This window comes from Notolepis coatsorum (genome assembly GCF_963971535.1).
Source record: "Notolepis coatsorum genome assembly, chromosome: 9".
In the NCBI taxonomy this organism is placed as follows: domain Eukaryota; kingdom Metazoa; phylum Chordata; class Actinopteri; order Aulopiformes; family Paralepididae; genus Notolepis; species Notolepis coatsorum.
Window position 1 is genome coordinate 152,800,358 of NC_140173.1, and position 20,444 is coordinate 152,820,801.

At 45.5% G+C, this 20,444-nt stretch overlaps 1 protein-coding gene across 1 annotated transcript in view; it reads left to right on the forward strand.

Annotated features, from left to right (window-relative positions):
- The window catches only part of xpo5 (exportin 5), a gene marked incomplete at its 3' end in the record, with an annotated part of 57,319 nt that extends 37,237 nt beyond the window's left edge, over window positions 1-20,082 (forward strand). Inside the window, exons 11-17 of the mRNA XM_084322080.1 lie at window positions 1,450-1,575; window positions 3,463-3,553; window positions 6,112-6,240; window positions 9,966-10,090; window positions 12,813-12,968; window positions 16,447-16,488; window positions 19,981-20,082. Coding sequence (XP_084178206.1) covers window positions 1,450-1,575; window positions 3,463-3,553; window positions 6,112-6,240; window positions 9,966-10,090; window positions 12,813-12,968; window positions 16,447-16,488; window positions 19,981-20,082 — 771 coding nt within the window. The remainder of the gene's footprint in view (window positions 1-1,449; window positions 1,576-3,462; window positions 3,554-6,111; window positions 6,241-9,965; window positions 10,091-12,812; window positions 12,969-16,446; window positions 16,489-19,980) is intronic.
- Window positions 20,083-20,444: the final 362 nt, after the last annotated feature.

A 20,444-nucleotide genomic window follows, 5' to 3' on the forward strand; every position in this document is an offset into this window, starting at 1 on the left:
GTCGCTTGGAACCTCGATAGAGGAGTAGGGTATATCTGCAGAGCCGCAAGCCCAACGAGAGGAGGGTACTTTATTATTATTATTATAAAAAACAGCGATACCGCGGTAATGCGGTAATCGCGGCAGCTCTAGTGTTAACACAAACATACATTCACACAGTACATACATGCATATACTGTATACATAATAATTAGGGGTGGGAATCGCCAGAGACCTCACGATACGATATTATCGCGATACTTGCGTCACGATACGATAGTATCGCGATACTAAATATATCGCGATACGCTGAGTATTATAAAAAAAAAAGAAGAAATTATCAAATTTTATTTATTTCCTGACTCGTGACTGGAGACTAGCTCTGCTAGCACACATAGCCTACTGTGTACAGACGGTTTCAAACTGTATTTTAAATTAGAAGGCAAACAAAATAAATGGACAAGAGAAAAAGAAATCTCAATTTGGTCCGTATTGTCATTTGGACAAGCAAAGCCATTACTTTAAGTTGCAGGCAAGAAAGACAAGTCTGTCCACTGTTATTACGATTTTTACGATTATTAAAATATATCGCGATATTTATCGTTATATCACCCAGCCCTAGTTAAACGGCAGCAACGCGTTGTACGTTTGCCATGTTGGCCGTTCTTCGATTAGTATTGGAATACCGTAGTTCCCAGTGGCAGTCGAATGGCAGCTTTGTGAGTTTTGCCCGTGTCCCTGTTTGATCAGTGATCCAAGGGGAGACGAGACTCATAGAGTGGGTCAACTGTCGCATAACTCATTTTAAGATTATTTCTGAAGCTTGAAGCCGTTTAACCGCTTCCTCTGGTTTTCCAGCTAATTTCAAGGTTTTAAAATCCTCTTCACATTCAGATAAAAAAAAAATAATAATAATAAAAAAAATGTATGTACATATTCATTCAGAAAAAACGTGAGATGCTTGTTTTTCCCCAGCTCCTCAACCGTAGTAGACTTGATACACAACAATTTATATATCGCATATACGCACATATCGGTATCGGAAATTAAGAGTTGGACAATATCGGTATATCGGATCTGTAAAAAAAAAAAAAAGCCAATATTGAACATCCCTAGTTTTTAAGTGTATCCTGTCGCTCACAATGTGCCTTTGTTTACATGATGGTGTTGTTCATCTACCATCACATTGAACGGCCCTTCTAAGGTTTCTCTCCTCCACATTGCCTGTGGTGCATTTTTTCCTATTGCTAGGTTTTAGTGAGTTTTTCCTTACCTTCGCGTGGGGTCTGTCTGGGAGACGTGTTGCATTCATTTTGCATTTATTTAAAAAATTTTGAACTTTATGGTGTTTTTGTTTAGTTCTTGACTTGTTTAAAGAAGACGTGTCCGGCCCCATGGGGACATTAACGTGTGTTGTCTGGCCGTACAGATACATGTGATTTGATTCACCCGACGCCCTCTTCTCTCCAGTTCCTCAGGTCTTCCACACAGCTCACCTGGGGGACCCTGTTCAGGCACGAGGTTCTGTCCAAAGACCCGGTCGTCGTCCAGATATCCGTCAAGTACCTGCGAGCGACCATGACCAACCTAGTCAAAGTACATCCTGTTCCTTAGTTTTGCCAGCTTTCCGCAAGGTCCGCCCTTAGTTACTGTTGCTACGTCCGACAAACTGTCAAGGTTTTGATTTTATTTTATTACGGATCCCCATTAGCTGGTGCCATGGCAACCAGCTAATCTTCCTGGGGTCCACACAAAAAAACATACAAAACAATTATTGCAAAACAGAATTATTAAAAGCCAGTACTCAACATACATTACACAATAAAACTAACAATTAAGATGGCTAAAATTACATGCAAGCAAAGAAACAGAAAACAAAAAAAACAAAACAAATTACAAAATACAGTGTTGAATACAATTTAAGATTGTTTTTAAAATTGAGTATTTTTTAGAATTGCTTTTAGAATGCTCATCAATGTTACTAATTATTAAAAGCCAGTACTCAACATACAATACACAATGAAACTAACAATTAAGATGGCTAAAATTACATGCAAGCAAAGAAACAGAAAAAAAAATAAAAAAAAAAAAATTACAAAATACAGTGTTAAATACAATTTAACACTTTGAGTGCCGGGACACGTCTTTGCTGGCCATGCTAAAGTTGCCGGGGGACGCTGTACAGCGTCCTTATATCAATATTTCAAAAATCTGCGATCGGATTCATAATGTCCCTCCGCTGGCCTGAGATCCACCAGCAGGACCCACTGAGCTCTCTGGCGGTTCAGGAGCGCCATCTGGTGGCCGATCGGCGCAACCGCTTAACAGGAAGCGCAGTAGAGGTTTTGCTGGTCGGCCATATTACTCCCGGCCACTCGGTACATGTCCGTGACTCTAGCTCGTCACACTACATAGCGATCGATTGCCAATAACTCGATAAACAACATGATTTGGACGTATATACCATTATACAAGCTGGAGATGGACCGGGTAATAATATATCCCATAATGATAAAATTTCTACTCGACGATGATCGCCCAACGGCGCGCGGAGACTGTACTCCTGTAGTGTGGTAGTGAAAGGGTTAATGTAGTTTAAGTACTATAATGAAACCCTGTTCTTCCTGTTTTGTTGGGTAGAACATCCTCTTCAGTGTGGCGGGCGGCGCACCACTGATATCTGGAGAAAATAGTGCCTTTTAAAGATGGTTGGCTCGATGGTTTGCTACATCACTCATGGTTTTACAAAATGGTCAATCTCTCAGACCTGGGGAGCATTTTCTAGAAGCATTTGAATTAGAATATAATATATATATATATCTTTAAACTAAAATAAGACTCGTGCACATCTGGTTGGACCCCGACTGGAGGTGCAGGTCAGCGCAAGAGAGATGTATAAAAACTAAAAGGAGAAAACCTTCAAGGGAAAGAAGGGACCGCACGCTCCTCAGGACTGGTTTTTGCTTTTTTATTGTTGCACAACGCGTTTCGCTATCTGCTTCCTCAGGTGCTACTGCACCGCGGAGCTAATGATGCTAATGATGGAGCATTAGCCGTCGGTTGTGTGTGATAGTAAAGGGCTAACCTTCTGTATTGTCACAGTGAAAGGGTTAATTGCAGACTTTCAGACGTTCATGCATATCTTCCCCGGTTATCTTCCAGCTAACTGGTTAAAAAACCTACTGGTGGGCGCCCCCCAGTGGCGAACCACATAGCGCGCTCAGTCGTGACACGGCCGACCCGGGTTCGTCTCCCGAACCCGTCGTTATTTGCCGAATGTCTTCCCCCCACTCTGTCTCCCATTCCTCCTCTGTCTCTCTCTACTGGACTGCCCAGTAGCAATAAAGCGATAAAACGGCAAAAATAAAAAAAAAAAAAAAAAAAAAAATCCTTAAAAAAGAAGAAAAAAAAACTACTGGTTTGCACACATGTGGAATATATGCCGCATGGATTATTGAGCACGGTTGCTGTGCGTCTCCCCAGGTTGGGTTCCCGTCTCGGAGCGACAGCCCCAGCTGCCAGTACTCCAGGGTGGACTTCGACAGCGACGAGGACTTCAACTTCTTCTTCAACTGTGAGTGCTGTCGCTTTACCTTTTGTGATCCACCTGTTTATAATAATAATAATACATTCAATTTATAGTGCACTCTACATTTGGAATACAGGGTAAAAACATAGACTTTAAAAACATAGGCAATTAAAAAAAAAACAAGGCATAAAAACATAGAAAAAAGGGATAAAACACACGAGGCGTGCATACAAATGTTAAAACTAAGGGAAGGCTTTTGTGAAGAGGTACGTTTTTAGTCCTCTTTTAAAGGAAGCCGTGGTCTGAGGTAGTCCATAATAAAACACAAGATACCTGGGCCCTAAGGATCAGTCACATCTCCTCTGTTTATAATAAAACACAAGATACCTGGGTCATAAGGATCAGTCACATCTCCTCTGTTTATAATAAAACACAAGATACCTGGGCCCTAAGGATCAGTCACATCTCATCTGTTTATAATAAAACACAAGATACCTGGGTCCTAAGGATCAGTCACATCAGGGGTCAGCAACCTTTTTGACACGGAGCGCCTGTTTGAAATATAGTTTTAACTAGTGTGCCTCAACAATATTCCATGCATCGTAATTTCTTTTCTTCTCATAATCAGGTATTTTTAATGATCATTTTTACATTATTACATCATTATTGTTATTGTTATTATTAACAATATTATTATGATGGTTGTATCAACCCTAAATTTGAGTTGGGGGGGGGGGGGGGGGGGGGATGCAATGCAGACAAACAGCTGCATACAGTGCGACCATTTCACTCACATTTGCCCATTCATTTTTGGACACATCACACACCGCTAACAGAAAGATAAGTACACAACCACATTATTTCAACCTAATAAAACTATGTTTATTGTCATTGTTTTAAGAACACAAGTTGACTTGGTAATACTCACATTTTGAGTAAAAGAAAATGGCTTTTAACATGTGCAATGTTCAATGAAATCGAAAAATAAATAATAATTTTTTTTGATTAATCCCACTGGTCACAATGGTGACGTAATAATGTTTTTGTTATAAGGCTCTGCAAATGTTACTGAATGATGTAGCAATGTATTTCCAGCTAAATTGAAATAATAAACAAATAAAGGGTCTCAATTAAATATGTGGTAGTAAAAAGAACCTGTGGGAGGATTTCAACAAGATAAATGCGACAACAGTGCAAAATATTTCACTATATTTCAAAGCAAAAAAAAAATAATAATAATAATAAAAATGTTTAATGCTGCCCCCTGTGCCTATGAAAATGCCCCTGCGTGCCTAGGGTTGCCTACCCCTGGTTTATAATAAAACACAAGATACCTGGGCCCTAAGGATCAGTCACATCACCTGGCCAATCATCTATGCTACTCGTAGGGGTGAAAAAGGTCATATATAAAGGTTTAGGGTAAGGGGTGTTAGGATACAAACCTAGTTTAGGGTAAGGGGGGTAGGGGGTAGGATACAAACCTAGTTTAGGGTAAGGGGGGTAGGGAGGGGGTAGGATATGAACCTGGTTTAGGGTAAGGGGTGTAGGGAGGGGGTAGGATATGAACCTGGTTTAGGGTAAGGGGTGTAGGGAGGGGGTAGGATATGAACCTGGTTTAGGGTAAGGGGTGTAGGGAGGGGGTAGGATATGAACCTGGTTTAGGGTAAGGGGTGTAGGGAGGGGGTAGGATATGAACCTGGTTTAGGGTAAGGGGTGTAGGGAGGGGGTAGGATATGAACCTGGTTTAGGGTAAGGGGTGTAGGGAGGGGGTAGGATATGAACCTGGTTTAGGGTAAGGGGTGTAGGGAGGGGGTAGGATATGAACCTGGTTTAGGGTAAGGGGGGTAGGGGACAGGATATGAACCTGGTTTAGGGTAAGGGGTGTAGGGAGGGGGTAGGATATGAACCTGGTTTAGGGTAAGGGGGGGTAGGGGGTAGGATATATTTTTTTTTTTTTTTTTTTGTATTTGAAATTGAAATTTCGAACATGCAATGAATACAAACAAACGATAACAAAAAGCAAAACAACTCAATCTACAGTACATGTTCGAAAAGGAGTAGGAAGAAGTATACACTTATTTAATCATACCCCTTTTCCACTACTCAAATGAGTGTACTATTTTAAAACATAAAAAAGAAAAGAAAAAAAAAATATATATATATATACCGGTATATGCAAAACAAAAAAACAAAAACTATATATGTAAAACATGAAAGAAATAAAATGAAAAACAAAATAAAAATGTAAACACCCGTGAATATCAAGTCCCTTCCTCATCCCTGTACCTTGTGAACATCATTTCCTTATACATCAGTTTGAATTGTCTCATGTTTGGACATTGCTTTAGCACCACATTTAGACTGTTCCATAGTTTCACTCCACATATCGAGATGCAGTGTTTTCTCATGGTAGTGCGTACGTTTAGCACTTTTAAATTGTGTTCTCCCCTCAGATTATAACCCCCCTCCCTATCAAAGAACAGTTCTTGAATGTTTCCTGGAAGTGCATGACTTTTTTTAGGATATGAACTTGGTTTAGGGTAAGCGGTGTGGATGCAGGAGGAAATGGTTCACGTTAACTTGGTGTATTATCTGCCCCCCAGCCTTCAGAGCCGCACAGGGGGAGGTGGTGAGGAACGCCTGCCGCATCGTCCCGCTCGAGGCCTTCCAGATCGCCGCGGAGTGGCTGCAGTACCAGCTGGCCTGCCCCATCGACCACGGCAACGCCACATGTACGTGGGGGCGGTTTGTACTAAAGGCTGAGACCATAATTATGCCATTGTACCCTCCTCGCTGGTGTAGAGGAACGTCGGTAACTGTTGTGTGTAGCGGTCTGTCTGGTAGATTTAGAACGGATAAAAAAAAAATATGCGACCAAATTGCGATTGTGTGGCTCATTTAGCTAGCTCGTTCCCAATGGTGTCTGTCTGTCTGTCTGTCTGTCTGTCTGTCTGTCTGTCTGTCTGTCTGTCTGTCTGCTAGCTCGTTCCCAATGGTCTCTGTCTGTCTGTCTGTCTGTCTGTCTGTCTGTCTGTCTGTCTGGGGTTTTTCTTCACATTTGCAGATAAAGATTAGGCTACACTAATATTATAGTATATTATGACTCGTCATACAAATGTAAATAAAACATTTATCATAAATGATGTAGCCTATCTGCATCCGCTTGGCGCTCCATCAAGACGTCACCATCACTTTCGTACCAACCCTGCCCTTATTGGATTATTTATGTTGATGAAACTGATGTGTTCTGAAGGGTCCAGATTAACACTGAGAATCTGCGTTTATTATTTTGTATAACTTGTATATTGTTTATATATATAAGCTATATACCTTTAACCTTCCGTTTACATCATAGTATTATTCGCTCGCCTCACTGGGCACCGCCCTTGACATTGGAGGCGCCAGCAGACGCGCCCCTCAGACAAGTTCAAAGACGTGTCCGGGCAAGTTCAGACATGCCCTAAGCAGGCGCATTGATTCCGGACAAGTAATTCGGTGGCGCCTTAGAAATCACTCTGAGTATATATATTGTAGGTGGCGCAAGCAGCCGCAGTGAAACCTAAACACGTGAAGTGAAAGCAGTGAACCGAGAAGTAACCTAGCAAGCAGAGAAAACGAGAACACAGTAACGATTGTGCAGAACGAGTGAACACGTGAGCAGTGGAAGTAATGAGTCGGCAGTAGCAGAACAGGAGAAGCAGCCGAGCGAGATTGTAATACGTTCGGTACCGTTGTACACAGACCTACCGGCGGTGTATCGTTACGGATAGCTAGTAGCTACTTAGATACGACCATAATATTGTAGAGCCATTATTGGCGCAGTATAGTGACTTGTGTAAGCGAAGTAACGTGGAGAAGCGTATAGTTAAGACCATCGGCGTTTGGATCTAACTACTCCCTGAAGACCGTCATCGGGCTAGCTTCTAGTACCAACGAAGCTAGCTAGCTATCATCTTTGCCATCGGGCTTTGGATTAAGAGCTATTAACCCTGCCATCGGGCACTTGGATTACAAGGACTGGATCCGTACGAGACCCCCTTTTCTTCAGTGACCACAGGATTATCCGACTATTCTTCAATTCCTCTGGAGCTTACAACTCCACAGGGGAAATCATCGTCTCCAGCTATCCCCTTGCTTTACCCTGTATCCAGCCTTCTCTCACTCCTTGCAGAGCTCCGGTCGAGTATTCTTAACCTAGGAATTATTCATTCCCCCTGACTTTGATACTCTGACATTCTACTATCATTCTACTATTAAAAGAGCAACTTAATAATTCAGTTGTATCGTGATATGACTATTAAATACTGTCAACTTGATATCCTTGTCCCCGTGCCGTCAATTGAGTGTCTGCCATATTTATCTAACTGTACTGTCTGGCAAGTAATAATATTTAGTAGTGGTTTAATCTAAACAATCATTAATACAGTCCGGGTTGTGTAGCCCCTCAGCTACATGATGAGTTAAAGAAAGTTGATTTAATAAAAATAAAAAAATACTCATTGAATCAGATTAATCACTTTATTCAAATTGAGGATTTTGTTTGACGATTAAAAATGTTTTATGATTATGTCATAAAATATGACGACAGACATTCAAAGCTTCATTCGAAAACTTAAACAGAAGGTTCAAATGTAAAAAAATAAATAAATAAAAAGACATTCGGTACAGCCCTACTTCCTGCTGACTTGTTGTACAGAACTCGTTAGTCGCTTTTGGATAAAAGCGTTCAGCTAAATGACTAAATGTAAATGAGAGCAAAGACGTTTTCTTTAAATCTTCCATCATCTCAGCTGACAACTCAAATCAAGATCTTTCAAGGTGAACGTTTTCATATATGCTGATGATGTCTATAAGCTCCTCCCACACACACAGTGAGTCACTCCTCTCACGCCTCCCTCCCTCCCTCCCTCCCTCCCTCCCTCCCTCCCTCCCTCCCTCCCTCCCTCCCTCCCTCCCTCCCTCTCCTCAGTCACTCCTCTCCCTCCCTCCCTCCCTCCTTCCTTCCCTCCCTCCTTCTTTCCCTCCCTCCCTCCTCGGTCACTCACTCACTCACTCACTCACTCACTCACTCACTCACTCACTCACTCACTCACTCACTCACTCACTCACTCACTCACTCACTCACTCACTCCCTCCCTCTCTCCCTCCTCACTCCCTCCTCAGTCACTCCTCCCTCCCTCCCTCCCTCCCTCCATCTCTCCCTCCCTCCCTCCCTCCTTCCCTCCTTCTTTCCCTCCCTCCCTCCTCGGTCACTCACTCACTCACTCACTCACTCACTCACTCACTCACTCCCTCTCTCCCTCCTCACTCCCTCCCTCTCTCCCTCCTCACTCCCTCCCTCTCTCCCTCCTCACTCCCTCCTCAGTCACTCCTCCCTCCTTCCCTCCCTCCCTCCTCACTCCCTCCCTCCCTCCCTCTCTCCCTCCTCACTCCCTCCTCAGTCACTCCTCCCTCCTTCCCTCCCTCCCTCCTCCCTCCTTCCCTTCCTCCCTCCCTCCTCGGGTCACTCCTCTCACACTCCCTCCCTCCTCTCACGCTCCCTCCCTCCCTCCCTCCCTCCCTCCCTCCTCTCACACTCTCTCCCTCCCTCCCTCCCTCCCTCCTCGGTCACTCCTCTCACGCTCTCTCCCTCCCTCCCTCCCTCCCTCTCTCCCTCCCTCCCTCCTCTCACACTCTCTCCCTCCCTCCCTCCCTCCCTCCTCTCACACTCTCTCCCTCCCTCCCTCCCTCCCTCCTCGGTCACTCCTCTCACGCTCTCTCCCTCCCTCCCTCCCTCCCTCCCTCCCTCCCTCCCTCCCTCCCTCCCTCCCTCACTCCCTCCCTCACTCCCTCACTCCCTCCCTCACTCCCTCCCTCCTCACTCCTTCCTTCCCTCCCTCCCTCCCTCCCTCCTTCTCCTCAGTCACTCCTCTCCCTCCCTCCCTCCCTCCTTCCTTCCCTCCCTCCTTCTTTCCCTCCCTCCCTCCTCGGTCACTCACTCACTCCCTCACTCCCTCACTCCCTCACTCACTCCCTCCCTCCCTCCCTCCCTCCTCACTCCTTCCTTCCCTCCCTCCCTCCCTCTCCTCAGTCACTCCTCTCCCTCCCTCCCTCCCTCCTTCCTTCCCTCCCTCCTTCTTTCCCTCCCTCCCTCCTCGGTCACTCACTCACTCACTCACTCACTCCCTCCCTCTCTCCCTCCTCACTCCCTCCTCAGTCACTCCTCCCTCCTTCCCTTCCTCCCTCCCTCCCTCCCTCCCTCCCTCCTCTCACACTCTCTCCCTCCCTCCCTCCCTCCTCGGTCACTCCTCTCACACTCTCCCTCCCTCCCTCCCTCCCTCCCTCCCTCCCTCCCTCCCTCCCTCCCTCCCTCCTCTCACACTCCCTCCCTCCCTCCTCTCACACTCTCTCCCTCCCTCCCTCCTCGGTCACTCCTCTCACGCTCTCTCTCTCTCTCCCTCCCTCCCTCCCTCCTCAGTGAAGCCGGCAGAGGGTCTGTGTTCCATAACTTCCATGCTGTCCCCCTCTGTGATCCAGTGGGATGCCATGACGGTCTTCACGGAGAACGTGGTGGGACAGGCCTTAAAGGTCCTGGAGGAGCAGGTACCAGAAACACCTTCTTATTAAAACACTTAAAGGTCCTGGAGGAGCAGGTACCAGAAACACCTTCTTATTAAAACACTTAAAGGTCCTGGAGGAGCAGGGACCAGAAACACCTTCTTATTAAAACACTTAAAGGTCCTGGAGGAGCAGGGACCAGAAACACCTTCTTATTAAAACACTTAAAGGTCCTGGAGGAGCAGGTACCAGAAACACCTTCTTATTAAAACACTTAAAGGTCCTGGAGGAGCAGGGACCAGAAACACCTTCTTATTAAAACACTTAAAGGTCCTGGAGGAGCAGGGACCAGAAACACCTTATTAAAACACTTAAAGGTCCTGGAGGAGCAGGGACCAGAAACACCTTCTTATTAAAACACTTAAAGGTCCTGGAGGAGCAGGGACCAGAAACACCTTCTTATTAAAACACTTAAAGGTCCTGGAGGAGCAGGGACCAGAAACACCTTCTTATTAAAACACTTAAAGGTCCTGGAGGAGCAGGGACCAGAAACACCTTCTTATTAAAACACTTAAAGGTCCTGGAGGAGCAGGGACCAGAAACACCTTCTTATTAAAACACTTAAAGGTCCTGGAGGAGCAGGGACCAGAAACACCTTCTTATTAAAACACTTAAAGGTCCTGGAGGAGCAGGGACCAGAAACACCTTCTTATTAAAACACTTAAAGGTCCTGGAGGAGCAGGGACCAGAAACACCTTCTTATTAAAACACTTAAAGGTCCTGGAGGAGCAGGGACCAGAAACACCTTCTTATTAAAACACTTAAAGGTCCTGGAGGAGCAGGGACCAGAAACACCTTCTTATTAAAACACTTAAAGGTCCTGGAGGAGCAGGGACCAGAAACACCTTCTTATTAAAACACTTAAAGGTCCTGGAGGAGCAGGGACCAGAAACACCTTCTTATTAAAACACTTAAAGGTCCTGGAGGAGCAGGGACCAGAAACACCTTCTTATTAAAACACTTAAAGGTCCTGGAGGAGCAGGGACCAGAAACACCTTCTTATTAAAACACTTAAAGGTCCTGGAGGAGCAGGGACCAGAAACACCTTCTTATTAAAACACTTAAAGGTCCTGGAGGAGCAGGGACCAGAAACACCTTCTTATTAATAACACTTCCTGGTCCGGGGGTGAATACTCTCTCCTTATTGGCTGGCGGGTGTGCTTTTTTTTTTATTTAAACGGTTGGGGTGAATACTCTTTTCTAGGGATGCTCGATATTGGCTTTTTTACCGATACCGATACACCGATATTGTCCAACTCTTAATTTCCGATACCGATACCGATATCGATATCAACCGATACCGATATATGTAGGCCCCCCCCCCCCCAAAAAAAAACTGAATAATTTCAGGTAATTAACATTACATATCTCTTGTTGTGGAATTAACACAACATTATGCGTACTTTTGACAATAAATAAAATCAGAATTTGTTCTTACTTGCTTGCCTGGGTAAATAAAGGTTATAGAAATGTAAGAAAAAAAAATTGGATACCGATATTTCACATTTTAATGCCGATATCGGCCGATAATATCGGACATCCCTACTCTTTTCTTATTGGCTGGCGGGTGTGCTGTTTTAAAACGGTTTAATGCTTGCGTGGTTCTAAATCATTCCGCTACCCAACCATCACTTCATACTCGCTTCACTTATTGCGGCGCGCGCCTTCAGTGTCCTCACGATACCCTCATCTGCACCTTTTCATATACATATTTCACATATTCTTATATTCAGAGTTAATTGTATTGTTTACACAATTTATTTCTCATATTTCTATATTCAGATCTAACTTTATTGTCTATATCTATGTCTTTCTACTATCACCCTGCCCATACCTGTACCTCCCCTCCCCCCTCCCCCATGCCGCTATGATGCCTGTATTTCCCCCCCGAGGGGATCAATAAAGGAATATCTCATCTTATCTATTACGCTGATCCCCCTTCAGCGCCAGGTCTTTATTCAATGGATATAGTTTTAGACTGCGACATTTGCTTAAAATATATCTTATATCGTATCTATGGGTCTAATAACGCCGTCGACTGTCAGTGAGTTGCTTCCAGTCAACATGCCCAAAACTGATGTTTTTATACCGTTTTGAATGGAGTGTGGTTTGGGTGCTTCTGAGTAATTCCAGGAAAAAGGCATTTTAGTGTAATCCAGTCATCACGTTGTAATTTTTCGGCCGATTATCTAATCATCCTGAAATCGACACTAGATTATCATTACGCTGCTGTCGGGACAAAACCTCATAACTCCAAAAACCCAACTTTTCAGCAGATGAAAAAAACGAACACAGATTTGAGGGTGAATAGAGTTAGGAGGTTTAGACAGATGATCGGTTTAATGCTTTCCCATTGTTTAAACTTTGTAAAACCCACACACACATATGGAGGATGATCTACGGAGTTGATTTATATAATAAAAAAAAATTCTAAAAATGGAGTTATGAGGTTTTGTCCCGACAGCAGCGAATTTATTATATCTCGTCGTGCATACATGAAATGGCCCTCGTAGCGGGGCGAGTGTAGTTTAAAAAAAAATAAAAATTTACGCCATTTTGAAGGGGGACATCGAGAGCTTTCGTTGGAATTTTTTTCAGAACAACACTTTACCAAAAGGCCTCTATGGGGCTTCAAGCAAATTACCGCTGTATGAATTTTTTTTAACTAATATAATATTAACTATTTCTCTCTCCCTGTGCTGCACAGACGCGTCCGGTTGAGCAGGGCATGGAGCTGCTGCAGGCGGTGCTGAGCTACGAGACCCGCGACCCGCTCATCCTGTCCGGCGTCCTCACCTGCGTCTCCGCCCTCTTCCCCTTCGTCACGCACCGGCCGCAGGCCCTGCCCCAGGTCCTCTCCAAGGTGAGTCACAGGCCCTGCCCCAGGTCCTCTCCAAGGTGAGTCACAGGCCCTGCCCCAGGTCCTCTCCAAGGTGAGTCACAGGCCCTGCCCCAGGTCCTCTCCAAGGTGAGTCACAGGCCCTGCCCCAGGTCCTCTCCAAGGTGAGTCACAGGCCCTGCCCCAGGTCCTCTCCAAGGTGAGTCACAGGCCCTGCCCCAGGTCCTCTCCAAGGTGAGTCACAGGCCCTGCCCCAGGTCCTCTCCAAGGTGAGTCACAGGCCCTGCCCCAGGTCCTCTCCAAGGTGAGTCACAGGCCCTGCCCCAGGTCCTCTCCAAGGTGAGTCACAGGCCCTGCCCCAGGTCCTCTCCAAGGTGAGTCACAGGCCCTGCCCCAGGTCCTCTCCAAGGTGAGTCACAGGCCCTGCCCCAGGTCCTCTCCAAGGTGAGTCACAGGCCCTGCCCCAGGTCCTCTCCAAGGTGAGTCACAGGCCCTGCCCCAGGTCCTCTCCAAGGTGAGTCACAGGCCCTGCCCCAGGTCCTCTCCAAGGTGAGTCACAGGCCCTGCCCCAGGTCCTCTCCAAGGTGAGTCACAGGCCCTGCCCCAGGTCCTCTCCAAGGTGAGTCACGCACCGCCCCCCCCCAGGCCCTGCCCCAGGTCCTCTCCAAGGTGAGTCACAGGCCCTGCCCCAGGTCCTCTCCAAGGTGAGTCACAGGCCCTGCCCCAGGTCCTCTCCAAGGTGAGTCACGCACCGCCCCCCCGCAGGCCCTGCCCCAGGTCCTCTCCAAGGTGAGTCACAGGCCCTGCCCCAGGTCCTCTCCAAGGTGAGTCACGCACCGCCCCCCCGCAGGCCCTGCCCCAGGTCCTCTCCAAGGTGAGTCACAGGCCCTGCCCCAGGTCCTCTCCAAGGTGAGTCACGCACCGCCCCCCCGCAGGCCCTGCCCCAGGTCCTCTCCAAGGTGAGTCACAGGCCCTGCCCCAGGTCCTCTCCAAGGTGAGTCACGCACCGCCCCCCCGCAGGCCCTGCCCCAGGTCCTCTCCAAGGTGAGTCACAGGCCCTGCCCCAGGTCCTCTCCAAGGTGAGTCACGCACCGCCCCCCCCCAGGCCCTGCCCCAGGTCCTCTCCAAGGTGAGTCACAGGCCCTGCCCCGGGTCCTCTCCAAGGTGAGTCACAGGCCCTGCCCCGGGTCCTCTCCAAGGTGAGTCACAGGCCCTGCCCCAGGTCCTCTCCAAGGTGAGTCACGCACCGCCCGCAGGCCCTGCCCCAGGTCCTCTCCAAGGTGAGTCACAGGCCCTGCCCCAGGTCCTCTCCAAGGTGAGTCACGCACCGCCCGCAGGCCCTGCCCCAGGTCCTCTCCAAGGTGATGTCTGCGTCCTCTCCCCTGGTTTTAAACTCCTCGGTTGCTGTTGAGGTCAGATTCAGACTTGAGCTGACCGCACGTAACCTGGAGGGGGGGGGAGCCTAAGACTGTCTCATCACCAAAGTCCTATCCCCCTGCTATGACGGCAACTGTCCATATCATATCATATCCAAACTCCTCCCCCTCCGGTCCTAGCTGATGGCAAATGTAATTGGTCAAGGCCGGAATTTCTCTCTCTCCCCCCCCCCCGCCCCCTCCCCCCGGGGTGCTCTGAGACACACAGACTCACGGCTAGTTTAGCATGTCTCAACAAATGAACATGTTTGTATTAATTAAGGGTTGTGCCATTATTGCTATGCAAATGTGATAATTGTGAATGATTTTCTGTAATGAGTTGTATGTGTTGTATCAGGCATCCTTGACTTCCAAGGACAACGATGTAAATAAGTCATTGGCTTTTTCGTTTCTCTCCTTGACAAAAGCAAATATGTGAAATAATGATCTGTATATGTTTTAAATAAATACCTACCTACCTTTCTGGCTGCGTTAAAATATAAGTTTTAGGGAACTTTATACTTTTACTCCACTACATTTCAAAGGAAATATTGTACTTTTTTACTCTACTACATTTATCTGAACCTAGTTACTTTGAAGACAATTATTTTGCATAGAAAACATGGCAATATTTTATGAAGATTATATACTTTCACATTTTAAGCTCAACAATTTTAAGTCAACTTCAAGAGGACGTAATCAGAGCAGCATAACTGGACCACACACCACTTTAACACAACCTGTAATCAGAGCAGCATAACTGGACCACACACCACTTTAACACAACCTTTAATCAGAGCAGCATAACTGGACCACATACCACTTTAACATAACCTGTAATCAGAGCAGCATAACTGGACCACATACCACTTTAACACAACCTTTAATCAGAGCAGCATAACTGGACCACATACCACTTTAACATAACCTGTAATCAGAGCAGCATAACTGGACCACATACCACTTTAACACAACCTTTAATCAGAGCAGCAGAACTGGACGATATACCACTTTAACATAACCTTTAATCAGAGCAGCATAACTGGACCACATACCACTTTAACACAACCTTTAATCAGAGCAGCAGAACTGGACGATATACCACTTTAATATAACCTTTAATCAGAGCAGCATAACTGGACCACATACCACTTTAACACAACCTTTAATCAGAGCAGCATAACTGGACCACACACCACTTTAACACAACCTGTAATCAGAGCAGCATAACTGGACCACATACCACTTTAACACAACCTGTAATCAGAGCAGCATAACTGGACGATATACCACTTTAACATAACCTTTAATCAGAGCAGCATAACTGGACCACATACCACTTTAACATAACGTTTAATCAGAGCAGCATAACTGGACCACATACCACTTTAACATAACCTGTAATCAGAGCAGCATAACTGGACCACATACCACTTTAACACAACCTGTAATCGGAGCAGCAGAACTGGACGATATACCACTTTAACATAACATTTAATCAGAGCAGCATAACTGGACCACATACCACTTTAACACAACCTTTAATCAGAGCAGCAGAGCTGGACGATACACCACTTTAACACGACCTTTAGAGGTCACTGGATCACGGGTTGAACTCTCCCAAGCTCTGAAATACACAAACGTCATGTAGAATGTATACTTTTACGTTAGATGCTTAAGTACATTCGATAGCAAATACTTCTCTACTTTTTACTGAAGTAGAATTTTAATGGGAGGAGTTTTACTTTTTACCAGAGTACTAATTTATCTGAGTATTTCCACTTTTTTACTTAAGTAAAGGAACTGTGTACTTCTTCCACCACTGGGTGGATATAAACGTACCCCGTGCCTTCTGTTGACTGGATGATGTACATTGTATTTAACTGTCTTATCCATACTTTTACTTTAGACACTCAAGTAAAAGTAGAGACGTGTTTGCTATTGAAGTAGAATTTGAATGGAGGACTTTTACCAGAGTCCTCATTTATCTGAGTATTTCCACTTTTTTTTACTTAAGTAAAGGAACTGTATACTTCTTCCACCACCGCTGCTTGTATTGAACCGTCTCTTCTCCTTTCCACCCCCAGCTCTTTGCTGCCATCACGTTTGAGGTTGTGGAGGAGAGCAAGGTGAGCAGTTTGTTACACAACACCAGGGATGTAACTGTACATCCCTACATCGTCTCTAGGGATGGGAATTGATAAGATTTTATCGATACGATTCCATTATCGATTCTGCTTAGCGATCTGATTCTTTATCGATCCTGATACGTTTATAATTTAAATAAATAAATTGGAAATGCAACAGAACTAAGCTGGTTGGGAATAACAACATGCAACTTGACATTTCTGATTGTCATTTATTGTTGAGCCCCCATGTCAGAAAAATACAAAAACTGTAAAAACATTTTTAATTATACACTTAAATAAAATAATGTATTTGAGATTCTCTTTTTTTTATCCACTTTTTCTCCCATTTTCTATATTTTCTCCCATCCCAATTTCGTATCATCCAATTCAACCCTCCCCTGTCACGGACGCTGTTTCTTGCCTCCCACAAGCCGGCTGCAATGTGGACTAAGTCATACATAGCACAAGTCCCCTCCGGTACTTGAGGTAACAGCAGTCGCATCTTTTCACCTGCGCAGCTCGATCTCTCAGTGGCGAGGAGTAACGCGTGGGAGGCTCACGCTGCCCCCGACACTTCCTGATTCTACTGCGCAGGCGCACCAACCGACCTGTAGGAGTCGCTGTCCACAACGCCCGATCCCCACCCATCAGTTTCCCACCCCCTAATACGGCCAATGTGTATTAGTATGAACGACCAGCTAAACTGAAAGCAATGTGGAGCGCTGGGCTCGAACAGGCAAGCCCAGCGTCTCCAGATTTTGTGGCGAGCGCCTTGCCCACTACGCCACGTAGCCGCCCCTGTATTTGAGATTCTCTTAACACTTTGGCGTCCGCACTCTTGCAGCGATTTATGCCTCAGAGGACAGAGGAATGTTTACAAACCGATGTACTTTCTAAGAGCTATATATATCATTTATAGTATTGCTATCTGTCCATTCTCATTGTCACTTGAGTGCATAAACCGTGCCTTCATAATGGCTTAAAGAAAATAAAAATCCATCGGTTGGTTGTCATTTTATAGCGTCGTGAATATAAGGTTTATCGCGCTTTTCGTCTCTTTTTTTCAGGAAGCTAGAAAATAGGCTAAACTTTGACGCCGTTATATCAAACGCCATTTCTGTGGTATATATACGAATGAAATAAAACAAACTGTGTACCATCCGGACTATTACAGAGCATCTATGGATGAAATGGGGGCGGCGGGGAACGCCGATTAGTATTATTGATTAGCAATAGAGTGTGCGTTCAGGTAGCCAATGTCAGTGGTCTATCACGTTAGGTTTTAAAACAATGTCCAATCCAGCTGTAATTTGGGGTAATAGTATCCTACCGTCGGGCCATGTGATCGCCGGCAGCATTTCTTCATTAGTCATCGGATTCTGGTCGATCGATATGTCCATTGGCTAATCATAAATCCCATTATTCCAGGCTGAAAAATGCGTTTGGTAACTGGATCAAAGATGGAGGGTCTTCGTTTGGAATCGAGGCTCATATGATCCGCCCACAGGCTGTAAACGATTTTTTTTTTTTTTTTTTTTTAATCCCCTCAATGATACTGCAGTGGAGCGATGGCGCCCCTAAGCGTATCTGGCCGGTATTGCATGTTTCGAAAATCAAATATGCGAGTAGGTCCTGCAAATCGATGGTGGACTGTAATAGCGTTATAAATATGGAATAAAACAATAACAACTTGCCACGAGTATATACGTGGCTCTGGTCCACAACGCATGGAATCGAAACACGTATATATATATATAACGGAAAGTGTTAAACTATTTTTTTTTTTTTTTTTTGAATTTTTTTTATTCTTAAACTAATTTAATATATTGAATAACGACCTGTTGAATGCAACTACAGTTCAATATCTTAAACTAATTTAATCTATTGAACTGCAGTTGCATTCAACAGGTCGTTATTCCTCTGACTCCTCCGTCTCTGGTCTTTCAGAAGACTCACACACACACACACACACACACACACACACACACACACACACACACAGAGACGGCTCCCCGCTCGCCCCCACCCTTTTTTCTACCTGAGCTCAGTCAGCTGTTATCTCTCTCTGTGTGTCTGTATCAGCTTGGTTAGCTAGCGTTAGCTCCGCGGTTAATGTTAGGTTACTCCGAATTAAATTAATGACTAGGTTGCAAAGCATTGGAGTAGTTTTCACATAGAAACAGTCAAACAGCGGGGGCATTTCGGGAGCATTATGTGACCAAAATCCAGGCAATTTCGAGCCTTTAACACTTTCCGTGCCGGAGGTCGGGTGCCCCAGAACCCTGTTGCGTGCCAACGCCCACTTCAATGATAGAGCTCTCATATTTGCGAACGCATAAACTACATCTTAAATTATGTGCATAATATCAATGACTTGTTTGCAGTCAACATTGTCGAAACGGATTGTTTCATTCCGTTTTAATCGCCCTTCACTGGAATATTCTGGAATACACAAAAAAATGTAATTTTTCGGCCTATTTATGAATCGTTTTCAAATAAACGCTAGATTATCGATAGTATATGTGTACTTATGCACGCTATAGAAGCGGGCTTACAAATCGATTCTCTTATTTCCTGATCGCACACACACACATAGGGCACACGTTGATATCTCAGTGAAAAAAGCTCTGATTATCTTAAGACTGGTAAATAGATTCCTTACCTCAGATCAGATGTTCTCCAAAAAGATTATTTCAATTCCTGATCGCCATTTCAAATATCGATCGCGTTTATTGATCCAACGCTGCGTGGTCGAAACACCGATTCCACGCTGTTCTGAGGCTCCACAATGAATCCGATCGTCTCGGGTGACTTGCCTGAGAAGTAAAATGTGGAAGCAGGATTTTTTTCCCCCCCATGCGTTTCATTCAATCCATTCCAAAGGGGTGTAGTACCACAGGGAGAGACGATAGGGGGCGGTATTTTCCCAATGGAGCTCAGAGAGAGTTTGCAGTGGTAACGTGAGGCTAGATTGATGAAATATGAATTAAAATCGAGATCACTCGTCGTTGGCACTGAACGGTCGGGATGAACAAACGAGATATCTCGTCGTTGGCACTCCAAGTGTTAAGGAATCAAATAGTCTGCTCTATGGCTGCATGCGTGGCGCTAACGTTATTGTTTTCAAATGCGCAACTGTCGAAAAAACATGGCAGCGACAAGAGGAATCGATAGTCACGGAGGCATGCGATTCCAGGAATCGGACAATTAGGAACCGGATGCGGAGCTAATGATGGAGCATCACCGTCGGTTGTGTGATAGTAAAGGGCTAACCTTCTGTATTGTCACAGTGAAAAAAGGGTTAACCGGCTGTCGTGTGGCCCACCGAAAGGGTTTTTAATAAAAAAAAACAGAGAAAGGCTTTACGCCCTAAAAACGGTATGCCATCGTGACATCATCCCTACAGAGCGCACGAGGAAACTCCCCTCGACTCACGGCATCGTCGTTCAGGAACCTGGAGATTATTTAAAGTTTCCGTTTTTTCACCTTCAGGCGCCGCGGACGAAGGCGGTGAAGAACGTGAGGCGACACGCCTGCTCGTCCATCGTCAAGATGTGCCGCGACTACTCCGACTTCATGTTGGTACGTAGATGAGACCACCCCCACTTCACGTTGGTATGTAGATGAGACCACGCCCACTTCACGTTGGTATGTAGATGAGACCACGCCCACTTCACGTTGGTATGTAGATGAGACCACGCCCACTTCATGTTGGTATGTAGATGAGACCACGCCCACTTCACGTTGGTTTGTAGATGAGACCACGCCCACTTCACGTTGGTATGTAGATGAGACCACGCCCACTTCACGTTGGTATGTAGATGAGACCACGCCCACTTCATGTTGGTACGTAGATGAGACCACACCCACTTCATGTTGGTACGTAGATGAGACCACGCCCACTTCACGTTGGTGTGTAGATGAGACCACGCCCACTTCATGTTGGTACGTAGATG